Source organism: Canis lupus, chromosome 25, assembly GCF_003254725.2.
Source record: "Canis lupus dingo isolate Sandy chromosome 25, ASM325472v2, whole genome shotgun sequence".
NCBI classification, from domain to species: Eukaryota; Metazoa; Chordata; class Mammalia; order Carnivora; family Canidae; genus Canis; species Canis lupus.
Window position 1 is genome coordinate 8,308,138 of NC_064267.1, and position 13,067 is coordinate 8,321,204.

General features: G+C 37.2%; 1 protein-coding gene across 1 annotated transcript in view; it reads right to left on the reverse strand.

Moving 5' to 3' along the window:
• RXFP2 (relaxin family peptide receptor 2) overlaps positions 1–13,067 on the reverse strand; it is a 50,476-nt gene that overhangs the window by 26,090 nt on the left and 11,319 nt on the right. Inside the window, exons 5-9 of the mRNA XM_035718556.2 lie at positions 12,418–12,489; positions 6,431–6,502; positions 5,719–5,790; positions 4,176–4,247; positions 3,059–3,130 (exon numbers count right to left, since the gene is read on the reverse strand). Of these exons, the coding sequence (XP_035574449.1) occupies positions 3,059–3,130; positions 4,176–4,247; positions 5,719–5,790; positions 6,431–6,502; positions 12,418–12,489 (360 nt within the window). The remainder of the gene's footprint in view (positions 1–3,058; positions 3,131–4,175; positions 4,248–5,718; positions 5,791–6,430; positions 6,503–12,417; positions 12,490–13,067) is intronic.

Sequence of the window (13,067 nt, forward strand, 5' to 3'; positions counted from 1 at the left end):
TATCCCCTCCCCACCCCACCATTTAACATATGAGGAATGTGAGGCTCTTGGGAATTCACTTAATTTATGGTCACGCAGCTGGTAAATGGTGAATTGACCTTCTAACCCAGATTTGTTTGTATCTAAAGCCTAGACACTAAACCATGGCATCATAGATCCTTATATTCTTATGTTCCGCTGACATCAGGTAGATATTTTCATCTCTATTTTGCTGAAGGAAAAACTCAGGCGAAATTATTTTTCAGATACTGAATGCCAGAGTCAGGATATGTATCCATCTGCATGATGGAAAGCGACAGCAAAATACTGCTGTTTGTTTGTTTGTTTTGATGCCGAAACCCAGAAATGAAATGACCAATCTTTCTACCATGCCTCTGAGATGCTGCTGCTGAGTGTAGCGCTGCTCCAGTGTGGCTGGGACAGCCCTCAGCATCACCTTGGAACTTCGTAGACATGCAGATTCTCAGGTTCCACCACAGTCCTACTCTAGGACTGTGGTCTTTTTTTTTTTTTTTTTAAATTTTTATTTATTTATGATAGTCACACACAGAGAGAGAGAGAGAGAGGCAGAGAGAGAAGCAGGCTCCATGCACCGGGAGCCCGACGTGGGATTTGATCCTGGGTCTCCAGGATTGCGCCCTGGGCCAAAGGCAGGCGCTAAACCGCTGCGCCACCCAGGGATCCCGACTGTGGTCTTTTTAAAAAAATTCTAGTATAGTTAACATACAGTGTTATATTAGTTTCAGGTGTGCAATATAGTGAGCCAACACTTTCATACAACACCTGGTGCTCATCACAAGCACCCTCCTTAATCCTCATCATCTATTTCACCCATCCACCCACCTAGCTCTCCTCTGGTAACCATCAGTTTGTTCTCTATAGTTAAGAGTCTGTTTCTTGGCTTATCTCTCTGTCTCTCTTTTTTTCATTTGCTCATTTGTTTTGTTTCTTAAATTCTACATATGAGTGAGATCATATGGTATTTGTCCCTCTCTGGCTGATTTATTTTATTTAGTGTGATATTCTCTAGCTCCATTCACGTCATGGTAAGAGGGACTGAGGTCTTAGAGAGTCTTCATGTTGTTTGTGATGTGTGCTGACACCGGAGAAACACTGGCGGAATTATGACATTCAGACTGGCATCCCACCCAATCAGGGAACCCCTCTCAGGAGCCCTCTGATATTACCACTTCCAGCAGCTCCAAGAAATGAGAAAGAGGTGACTTTCCTGCCAAGACTCCTAACTTCTTTTTATAGTCTGCTTCCTACAATCTTCCCCATATAAGACAATAGCTATTTTGCTGCCTCTGAACATTTTGCACATTAACACTAAAATCACCAATCCTTTTGTCATTTCCTTTTAAATCTTACTTTGTAGCCATCCAAGTGGTCTTGTAGGAATTTGATATTTTTTCAGCCTTAAAATATTGTGATTAAGATAATAAACACTGTACACTCTTAAAAGCCTAAATATTGTTAAATGGAATGGGAAGAAATGTTTTTACGTTTCACAAAATAACAGTAAGGAGTTGAGAGTATAGCCTTACTGATGGCAAGTGAGGGAGGAGAAGCCTGGCCAGGGCACAGTGTTTTCTGCCTTTAAGGGTTTTTTGGGGTCTGACCTCTCAGTTCTCTGTCCTCTTGGTTTAAACGCCCTTTTTCATTCTCACTAATGATATATTTTCATTGAGTGTCTACATTTTTCCCTATTGTTTGAGGAAGCCTCAAGTGACCATGAATATGCCAGAACCCAGGACTCTGATGCTGGTTCCTGATCTCCTCCTGGCTGCTGATGTCCATTTTGGGGGGGCAGGACGGGGGCCCTGCCCTTTTTCTGCTACCTTCATTCTTTCCTATTTGCTTCCCATTGTGAGGATGTGCTCATGTGTTCTCTAAGTTGTTTTTTTTCACCTGTTCTTGACAAATTTTATTCTCATGTTTTTCAGATCATTATTTATTTCCCTTTTAGTAGTGACACATTTACATGAGACCATTATTGCATCAAAAGTCTTTTCGTAACAGGTATATAAATAAATACTAAATAAATAAATAAATAGATAGATAAATAAATGTCAGTAAACAAACACAAGGGCATCTAGTACTTGTAGCAAGTAATTGTAAGACTAGCTCAGAAAGGATTAAAAGCTGAGGTAATAAAATTTTATCATCTTATGAGTATTGAGTCCCCTAACATGACAATGAGAAGGCTTTTAGGGGACAGTACCATCAGCATTTTACAGGGCAAGAGCTCACTGCATGTGACAATACTCTCTGTCTCGAGAGACCATGAAGGTGAAGGTGGCAGGGGATGGTGAGTAGTGGTAGCGAAGCCATGAAACAAATTAACTACATGTTTTAAACAAGTGTTGGTTAAGAGCTAACAAGGAGTGGAAATGGTGTAGAACATTCATTTAACAAGGGTTTGTTGAGCAGTTATGTACTGGTCACTGCACAAATGCTAAGATATAAATCCCAAGGTGGGTTTCTGCTCTTATAGAATTTACAGAATGGTAGGGGACACATAAATAAGCCCACAGTTCTATGATAGTGATACCAAGACAGGTGTGCAGAGTAGGGGCCAGGTGGCATGGTGAAAGTCTGTCCCTAGTGTAAAGGAGGCACAGAGGCTGTCAATGAAATAAGCTGGCGTGTCAGGGATGGCTTTCTAGAGGGGATGTTTAGGTTGACTTTTGAACGAAATGGTGGAGCTAACCAAAAGAATAAGGGAGAGAAACTTTTCAAATCAAAAGAATAATATGTGCCCAGGGAATTGATTACAGCAGTTTAGAGCATCTGGAAGGAAAGCATGTGTGGAGGAGGATAGTAGACTAGATCGAGGAAGAAATAGAAAGTGGTGGAACTCAGGTGATCAAGGGGCAAGTGTGAATCTGAACTGCAAATCCATGGGAATTCTCTTTTCAACCAGGAAAGAAAATAATTGGATTTGGGCTTTGGAAAGAAGATCGCCAATGGGCTTTATATGTAATCATGAATTAACTTCAGGTCTAGCTTCCTCCATCTGGATGAAGAACAAATGAGCTCCTAAATGCATACTCACATCCAGTTGAGTTGAGGCATTTGGGCACACATCTGTTTGGGAAGAGCTTCTAAGTAGTTATTAACCATAGACCTTTACACAAAGAAGATGTTAATTAGAAACAAAATGAGATGCCACTTTAAGAACAGCATTTTTACTATTTCCACAATTTGGAAACTTGCATGCTAAAATCAACACAGCACGGTGAAGAATATAGACATAACTACCTCTTCAAAATGGTCTCTAGCTATGTGTACGGCATGGATAAGGGAGCAGATGTCAAGGAAACTATGAACACAAAAGTACGATATACAACCTGGGAATAAATATTATACAGTTTAATTTTATGAGATGAAACAAAAGTATTTATTGAGCAATAATTTTGAAGTTCATGGTAATTTTCCTTGTAAACTTCAAATTTGCAATCATTTCTAGAATCCTACATCCAAAGTTTTTTCTTAAGAGAAACATTAATCATTTCCAGTATTAAAGGGCCGCATCGGAAACTGCATTAAATCTAAGAAGTGATAGCAAGGGGCACCGGGGGAAAGGAAACAACCCATCAGCATGTTAAGCTGTACGATTAATTTATGATATTGTGGTCCCTTTTGACAAATGGAAAAATAATGATGCTATATGATCACCTATAAAGAAACATAATAATCCCCTGCTGATAAATCATTCCAGTGTATTAATAAACAGCGAGAATGTAATTATGAGAACAGCTCTGTCGGTAGGACAAAGATTTTAGAATTTTTAGTGACTCTCACTAGGCAAAGGCACATTTCCCTCTGTTAAAAATGTATTTGGAGCTGAACTCCCGGGAGCTTCTGACAGATTTAAATGTAGTTAGGAGATAAAAATGAATACTATCTTTGGTTAACCACTGAAAGTAAAACATGCCTTAGGATTAAAGGAAATTAAAGGAGATCAAAATGCAATCAATCAGTAGGCTTAACATACACCATGAGTTGTGGCCAGGAAGTCACAACAGTAACTGTGGCTGGATATAGAGGAAAGATTTTGACTAATAAATGTGTTGGCAGGCTGGAGTTTTTTTAAAGCTCTTCTTGTAATCTGGTGTTAGATGTCATTGCAATTTATAGACAGATGTATTGAAAGGTAGATGAACACTTACAGGAAAAACAAGGACTTTAATCCAGTAAACAACTGCTGTGAAATTCTGGTTATTGGATTGTCATCTAGAATTCTGAAAAAACCATATCGCAAACATTTCCAATGTTAGAGACATTTGTGAAATAAAACCAAGAAACAGTAAGAGGCCCATGACAATCCTGTCTCTCCCAACACCGCTATTCTCCTTCCTGCCCATCCACACTTGGCCCCCATCCTCTTCCCTGGCAGCCTTTCCTTCACCCTGGCTCTTTTCTCCACATTCCCAACACCCCTTTCTCAGCCCTTATGAGGTCTGTCCTCATTGTTATCTCTGCCTGAATCCACCTCCTGCTGGACTTAAGGACCCAAGTCACACCATTCACCTCTGGGTACTTGGATCCAGCACAAGCTGAATTATTAGTTGGCTGAATAGGGCTCAGTGAATGCTTTGACCTACTGATTGAATGAAGAGTGGATGATGAAAAACTTAGGAAATCACAAATGGTTCTTTGTTCTTATGTTGCTTAAATGATGCATTTAATAAGGTCTGTACAAACTCATTAGAAGCTTTGAGGGTGAATGAATGAAAATATTCATATATTCAAGTCATGTTTCTAATTATATATGGTATTTTCCTAGAAAGAAATAGACTAAAGGGAAATATGCCTTCTGTTTTCTTGTGCCTTTGAAGCCAGGTGCCATTTCCTCTTACTCTCAGAGGTCCCTGAGGGTAAGATTTGAAGAAGGGAGTGATATTGAGTGCCCATTATAGGCCAGGTGCTCTACATGTGGCAGTTTATATAATTCTATCAATAGTGCTCTTATAAAGGACCCATGATTGTAGTTTACTGATGAGAAAAAAAGCAGCTTAGGAAGATTAAGAAAGTTTCCTGAAATATTAAGCATAGGATCACGGCATACACAGGATCTAGATGAAGTAAAAGTTCTGGCTTTTTCCATGAGGCCAGGCCAATCTACAGAAAATGGGGAAACTGACATATAGAGCCTCCTAACTGCCCAATGTTAATTTTTCTGATGAAAACACAGATATCTGATGTGAGACCCCTCAGTATGGAGATGGTAGCTCAGCCTGGACAGTGATGAAACACCACAAGCTACCATATTTTCAGACTTTTTAATGAATATTCTGGAAATAAAAAAAATCCTTAACTTACTTTCTAGGACAGTGGTTTTTAACGGAGAACAGCTTTTCCCCAGGGAACATCTGGGAATGTTTCAAGACATTTTTGGTTGTCACAACTCTGAGAACCAATACTACCAGCATCTAGTGGGGTAGAGACCACAGATGCTGCTAAACATCCCAAAATATGCAAGTCCACTGGATGGACTCCGAAAACTACCTGAGAAAGCATGGCACCGATTTCTTTGAACACAACTACCATTTGGCATACCATTATCTGAATTGCTTGGTTAAAATGCTCCAGATTATGTGACAGAAAAATTAATATAATAAACAAGATACATAAATAGATGGAAACTATAAGCATTGATGTATATCATAAAGACTGATCTTTTGTGGGGAAAGGAAAAGCTAGAATACTTACAGCCAAGTTAGCTGATGTAAGTCTTTGAATACTCCGGGTCTGAGAGTTGTAATGCAGTTGTGACTGAGATATCTATAAATAGCATGAACAAGTCAATTAGGCAAACTCAATACTCCATTTTAGTCACATATAATTAGAATATGAGCTGCTGATGATTATGGAGTATGGACATCTGTTTCTGAAAGCACCCAGCTGGATAAGAAGATGGGGAGAGATCAAAGAACAACCAGAAGATACAGTTAACCACAAGCCTAATGTGTGCAACAACAGTACCAGGACCAGTAAAATGGCCAAAAGTAATGTGTTAGAAGGTTATATTTTGTTAAGAGTGTAAGGGTAGGTTTGTTTGTTTCTTTGTTTGTTTGTTTCTTGTTTTGTTTTGGTTTTGCTTTTGTCTTTTTTGGTCAGATCCTTAGGAGACTAGCATTTAAAGAAAATATACAGGTAAGTTAGCAAGGGTTAGAAAAAAAAAAAGCTAAAATATTGTGGAAGTGATCCAAACTTGAGGAGACAGTGTTTAAGAGAAACTTTATAGCTGTCTTCTGGTAAAACTAGAAATCTTTTAATAATTCTTTTAGCATAATAACTAAGTATTTCGTGATAACCAATTCCTCCCATTTCACTATAGCCAAGTCTAGCCCTCAAAAAGGACCATTCTACCCTTTTAATCTGTACTTAAAATTGTACTCATAATCATAAAGAAGTTACTCACAATATTTGCAGATTATGTAATCCAAAAAATGCTTTCCTGGATATGTGTGTAATACAATTATGCTGAAGAAATCTGGTAGGAATAAGATAGAAGAGTCATGTGATTATGGTTTAGGTATTTTATCAAGTCGTTGAATGTGGTCTCCACTTTCTTCATCTAAAGAGAGTTTGTAAAACTGACTTGTAAAGTCCCAAGTCTTATTCTTATGTTGGGCAGTAGAGGCATTGCCCATGACAGATGGCTGTGAACCTAACCAGTACTTCTGTCCCACTAGCACGTATGCAGTGAGATTCGGGCATCTCCGGTGTGCACCACTGAGCTCATGTGTGATGAGTTTGAGGAGGGAAGTGGTCTTGTTTTGCAGTTTTCTTATTCTGACTTGCAGGAGATGCTCCCTATGGGAGACTAGCCAGTCTCTCACTGTTGAGCTTTATTCTTTCAGCACAGAGTTCCAACTTTAATTCCCCATTTCTCTTCATTCTATTCCCATTGAAAAAGGAGAGGGCAAGTCTTATTCTTTTCTATTTTGAAATGCAGAGTGAGAAGTACAAAGGGAGTTAGCAAGGTGCTCAAGGTCACAAATGGCATAAGTAGTTGACCTGGGCTAGTAAATTAACTTCAACACACAGCTCTTGATTTACTTAACTGAAGCAATTTAGCAATATAGTATTATTCAATAACAGCACTGTTGGGAGTAACTAAGAAAATAATTTCCATTTCCTGTGCTTATTATACAATGGGAGGTTAGCCTTGAATTCATATTATCTAAAGGTATTTAGGAACAGGAAATGTTTGCTAAAATAATAGTAATTAATGACTACATAGTCTTTTGAATGACTTCCCTAGCTCTTATTTTTATTTGATGTGGTTCCTAAAATCTTACACAACACTTTCTTAATGTTATGATACTTCACTGGGAAACTATTCCTAGAACATGTGCTCCTTTGGCGTTTGACTGTACTCTGAATTTTATTATACCATAACTATTCCCTAGCAAAGCTTCCCAGCTTTGAGTCCTGAAGGCATTATAGGTGTGCATATTGAAGGCCTTAGTCATTCAGGTAGCTAGGCAAAGCCGAGATCAGCTCCCAGTTTATCTGCTAATCCATCTATTACCCTAAGTGTTAAACAAATATTGTCATTTTCTCTGTGTACCACCAAGTGGAAAATGTTGGTATGACAGAGCACATGCATTGTCTTCATAGATACACAAAGCATCAATTTCAACCCTACAAAGTAGACTTGAAACCCGCTGAGACCTCATGCCTTTCCAACCCTTCTGCCTCCTGCACCATGTCTGTGAGGAGATGCTTCCCACTGCAGCATAAATTGTGCTTCGGGTTTTAAAGTTCTGCTATGAATAGAATGAATCCATATAGATCAATATCTATATAGATAATATCTTTTAGCATTTCAGAGCCCTTGAGTGATGTAATGAAAACTGATATGGTGAATTATGTTACAATAGTAAATGAAAATAGAAAAGAATATAGATATATTGAAGTTCCTCTTAAATACAAGATTTACTACCTAACTTGTGCTATTTATATTTTATTCACGATAATGAATTCAAAAATGCAATATACATTTTACGTACACATTGTCAATCTTGAAGAGATAGGTAGTCATAGATTGTGAATTTGACTTTGTGCTTTCTATCTGTATGACTCACTGGACATGTATAGCTTATTTGCCTTCCCTGACACAAGTTAAGACTCCAACTCCTTAAATAATGAAGAGCCTCTAGTCTTCTGATTTGGCTTCAGCTTCCTGGCACCCTACAGAGAACTGGAGTCCCAAGGCCTCTGTTTCAGACTTAGGCTAGTTAGATCAAGCTTAGGCTTGATCTTGAGGTATCTGCTTTCTTCTTTACAGAATAGAAACTTGGTGAATATTGGGGGGAAATCTGGAAACATGACAATTTGGCAAGTGGTGTCCTCTTTTCATACAGAGCTGAGCTATGAGCCCGTTTAATATACTTTATGTTGAATGGCTTTTCTAAGAATAACTTACTGGTTCATGAATTCCTGCTGTTTCAGCTGTCAGGACTTTTCAAGCAGAAACGCCAGGAATTTATGTACCTGAAACTAAAGCAAATAAATGCTTTAATGATATGCATGTTTATAGGCTATTTTTTTATGCAACATTTTGTATTCATGAGCCAGGCAACTCCTTGAGCTACATTTTGTTGCCAATGATTGCCTTGAACAAAAGCCATGTTTAAGGAGGAATTTCTAATTTATATAAGGTTTATGTTACAATGGGGAGGGGAATTGCTGTTGATTTTCATTGTAGTGGTGATAAAGTATTTTAGTCAGTGTTCTAAATTATATTTTATTTCTCTGAAAGTTCATCTTAAATTTCTTCCCCCAATGTTAGAAAGTCTTGACATTTTAAAAGATTATTAAAATGAGTAATCTGGTCAAGAGTAAAAGCATTCAGATAAGTTGAACAATATTTATTCATCTGGCAACTAAAATTTCATTTTGATTTATGAATTCATTTTTCAGGATACCTAAATGACCTCAGGTCACTGAATATTTCAAGCTTTGTAGACCACAGACTCAGTCAAAGTTAGATTCAGTGCTCTCTTACGCTATATCTCAGCGCATAGAAGGATAAGCTTGATGTTGGTTCTAGGCAAGATCACAGAACATGCTATTTAGGATACTAGCTGTTAATACCTCAAAGTGAACTGGGTGCTACATGAGAATCAGGGTGTGTCAGACCAGCTTGATTTTCCTCTTTGAAAAACTGATCAGTCCAACACAAACCTGTGGCTGACATTGCTTTTACATCTACCAGGCATTGATCAAATGGTTTTATGATGTTTTAATGGACAAAATAAAGAACAATGCACATTATTTGAAGGATGGAGATGAAGGGCTTAGGAAAGAGTATTTGTCACTGTCTTCTTCAACATTTTACTTCATAATTTGGGTAAAGGCGGTTCATCTAACTTTCAGATGACAGACTGTTGGGAGGAATAGTGAATATGTTGAATTTTCCAAAAAGTTCTTCACAGTCTGATAAGAAAATCTTATTCTAACAGGATGAAACTGAATAGGGAAAAATTTATCAACCCACAATGAGCTCTCAAATGCCAAGTGCACAAATGCAGGATTGAATAGCTATCACTTAACAGACATGCCTATGGCACGGGATTGGGAATTTTAGAGGTATGATCACTAAGTAGCCACCAGAAAAGCAAATATAAGCTTAGAGCATATAATTTAGAAAGGAAATATTGCTAGCTTTCTCCTGCCTTGCTCTGGTCATGTCACAGTAATAGTATTACATTTATTCTAGATACTGCATGCAAGGCAAATGTAGGTGAACACGCACAGATTAGTGTGACCAGAATGAAGATCAGATATGAAACCAAGTCATTTTGGGGGAGAATTCTGCTCAAAGAGACTTGCAGAACATGAAGAGTGAAACAGTCAGCTTTAAATATCCAAAAGTTATGTGGAGGACTGATTGTGTTCAAGGAATTGTGCTGTACTTTGCGTATAATAGATACTTAGTGTTTATTGAGGAGAATCTCCTTATCTCTTTTCTCTGGGTCTCTAGGAGAATCAACCTGCCTAGAAAGCATCAAAGAGCAGCTTGCATCGGGAGAGCCTCTGCTGGGTGATGATGTGGCATCTAGGTTTTCTCAGATGAAGTAGAAGTGAACATTTACTTGAAGAATTTTCCAGCTGCTCTGGGCAAGTAAGGTTAGTTCCTATTTTATTTCACTAAGAAATATTGGGGCCTGAATTATCAAAAGTAGTGATCCCATATTCTTCCCTTAGGTTGGCTAGCTGATACTACAAGAGATAAATATTGACATAGATTAATGGTCCACAAAAAGACTTGGTCTGAGTAGTTGAAATTTAACTCTTCTTTGCTTGATCTTCCGGTGATCTCTCTGCCTTCCCCAGTCAACTTGTCCCAAATTAGAGGACAAATTGTAGAAAAGGGAGTTCTGTATGGGATAGGTCACTATTTAGTCTGATGCTAGAATGATTTCTTTCCATCTTTAGTTCCGGATTATTATAAAATAAACACTAGATTGGGCATCAGAAGATAGGGGCTCTAATTCTGGCTCTTCCACTTCTTGGTTGTAGATCTTAGTTAAATCATTTAACCACTGCAGACTTTAGTTGCCCCAGAAATGATAATAAAATTTAATTAAAAAATTAATAAAGTTTCAATGACTCTAGATAATAGAATTGAAACAGGTACTCTACAACATGAGCCCCTTTCCTTTCCACTGGTGTTATTTTTCCTCTCTTGAGCATTATTCAGGCAGTGCAAGCACAATATTGATTCATAGAATGAACATGTGGTGATTCTAAGAATTTCCAGTAAGATTAACAGCAATATAGTTAGGATTTCCTCTCTAGAGGAATCTGGAAACCCAGAGTCAGTGCAGAGTGACTTGTGACGATGTCAACGTGATCACGTGCTCCAGGATGGTATTTACAGAAATATAAGATGATATTTACAAAGGCTATCATCAAACCAAGGCATGATTATCTATGTTCACATAAGATTCCACTTCACTAATGGACTTCCTTCAGTGACTTCTTTTCTTGTATGAGAAAATCTATACCTAAATTCATAAACAGCATAGAATTGTAGATGGCATTTCAAACCAAATATGTCTGTCCAAGATCAGCAAAAGATTAGGTTATTTTTATTCCTTTTAATATGTTTTACATTCTGCATTTTAACATATTTTACATTTCTAGAAACTTTCTATGCTGAAGACTGAAGGATAAAATAATATGACTGTACTGCCAAGGGGCCTTACAACATTATCTTGTTAATTTTTAAATCTAGTCTAATGATTGTCTTGGCAAGTATAGAGAATTGATCTCTTCAATATCCCAGAGTGACTAGGCTCAGAGGAACTGACATACAGTAACCAAATTCACAAGAGGTTGAATATTCTCAATTTCTTTATTTAAAGAGGAGGTATCTAATTTCACCAATAAGAATGTTCTTATACCCTATCCAAGATAACTGACCAAATACCTCAGTATGAATAATTTTGGAAGTTAATGAAGTCATCATAATGTTGTTTGGTGAGCAGGGAATCAAAGCAAAGGTAATCTCCATCAAAAAAATAGTTCATGCAAGTTTATGGTGGAAATTAACAATCCATCCCTGTTGTCCCCAGTAGAGATGTCTATGGGGATTACATTTCCCAGATCCTGGTTTTCTTTCTTGGAAGGTACTGGAAGCATCTTGGTGCTTTGTTTCTCACTGACTACTATATCTTCACTGCCTACTATGCCCTATTTATTAATATTTTCTTTCCTCAAATATGCTAATATAACTGATTTCACTAAGATTATGATTTTGTTCCTATTATCCTGGGAGATAGTCTGTATCCTATCATTATGTGTTTTAAATGATCTGATCATTCTTTACTAACATTCCTCTTTAAATTAAAAAAGTTCATCTAGTGCCTCTGAATCTACAAGATCATTTTCCAAAATAATCTTGGAAAATAACATGGAACTATGTTTTTTCTTATTGAGATGCCTGATCTCAACTTCAATTTAGTTCTCTAAAAATAATTTAAATAAAATCAATTCAGCTAGTTTAAATAATTTTTTAAAATTTTATTTATTTATTTGAAAGAGAGAGAGAGTGAGAGAGAGAGCAAGAGCAAGGGGGAGAGGGAGAAGCTGAGCCAGGAGCCTGATGTGGGGCTCCAAGTGGGGCTCATGATTTGAGCCAAAGGCGGATGCTTAACCGACTGAGCCACTCAGGTGCCTCCAATTCAGCTACTTTAAATTATGAAATGGAAAGATAATATGCTAGTTTTCAAAGCTCAATTTCCTAATCTTAGTTACATTTGGAAAATAAATTTCATGATAAAGTTTAACAAGTTTATATTTCATTTTACTTAAAGATAAAAGGCATCTTAAATAAAACAGGATTTTGTTTTCATAAGGCTTTCTTCATAAAAATACTTAATAGCTACTTACATCTGTTTAAGTTGTGTGTATTTGGTGAAAACTTTATCTGGAAGACTGTGAATTTTGTTTTTCTTAAGAGACCTGAAATAACAGGTAAAGCGGACTTCATTATGGGTTTAATGACCAACCAAAGTTTTCCCTAGAAAGTGCATACTTGGAAACAGGATATTCAATGCTACTCCATGCTACTTAATACACATTTGAAAATGACTGTAGTAACTGAGAACTTCCTCATGTGAGATGAGAAGTCCATAAGGCCAAATTAAAGCAGTTTGCAAACATTTGACAAGTTTGACTGGTTAGTATCATAGACTGGAATGTCTGTGGTGATTTAACATCTTTACTGTCTGGGTAATTTAACAAAATACCACAAACAAAACAAAACAAAAAACCCCACACAAACCAATGGAAAATCCTAATCAACTCAATCATACTCCAATGAATGAGATCTTGAGGCTCTCAAAACCTTTTGCCAAGTACAGGAAAACTTGCACAGTGATGATACAGCCAGCCAGCTTCATAGATCTTTTATATCTTTTCAATCTTGGACAATTACCACCATTTAAAATGAGATAGAATAAGTTAGTGCTCTTCCTTTTTTTTTTTTTTTTTCATTTTAGTTGTCCAGTACTGGCAGTTTAGTAAAAACAATAAGCCGG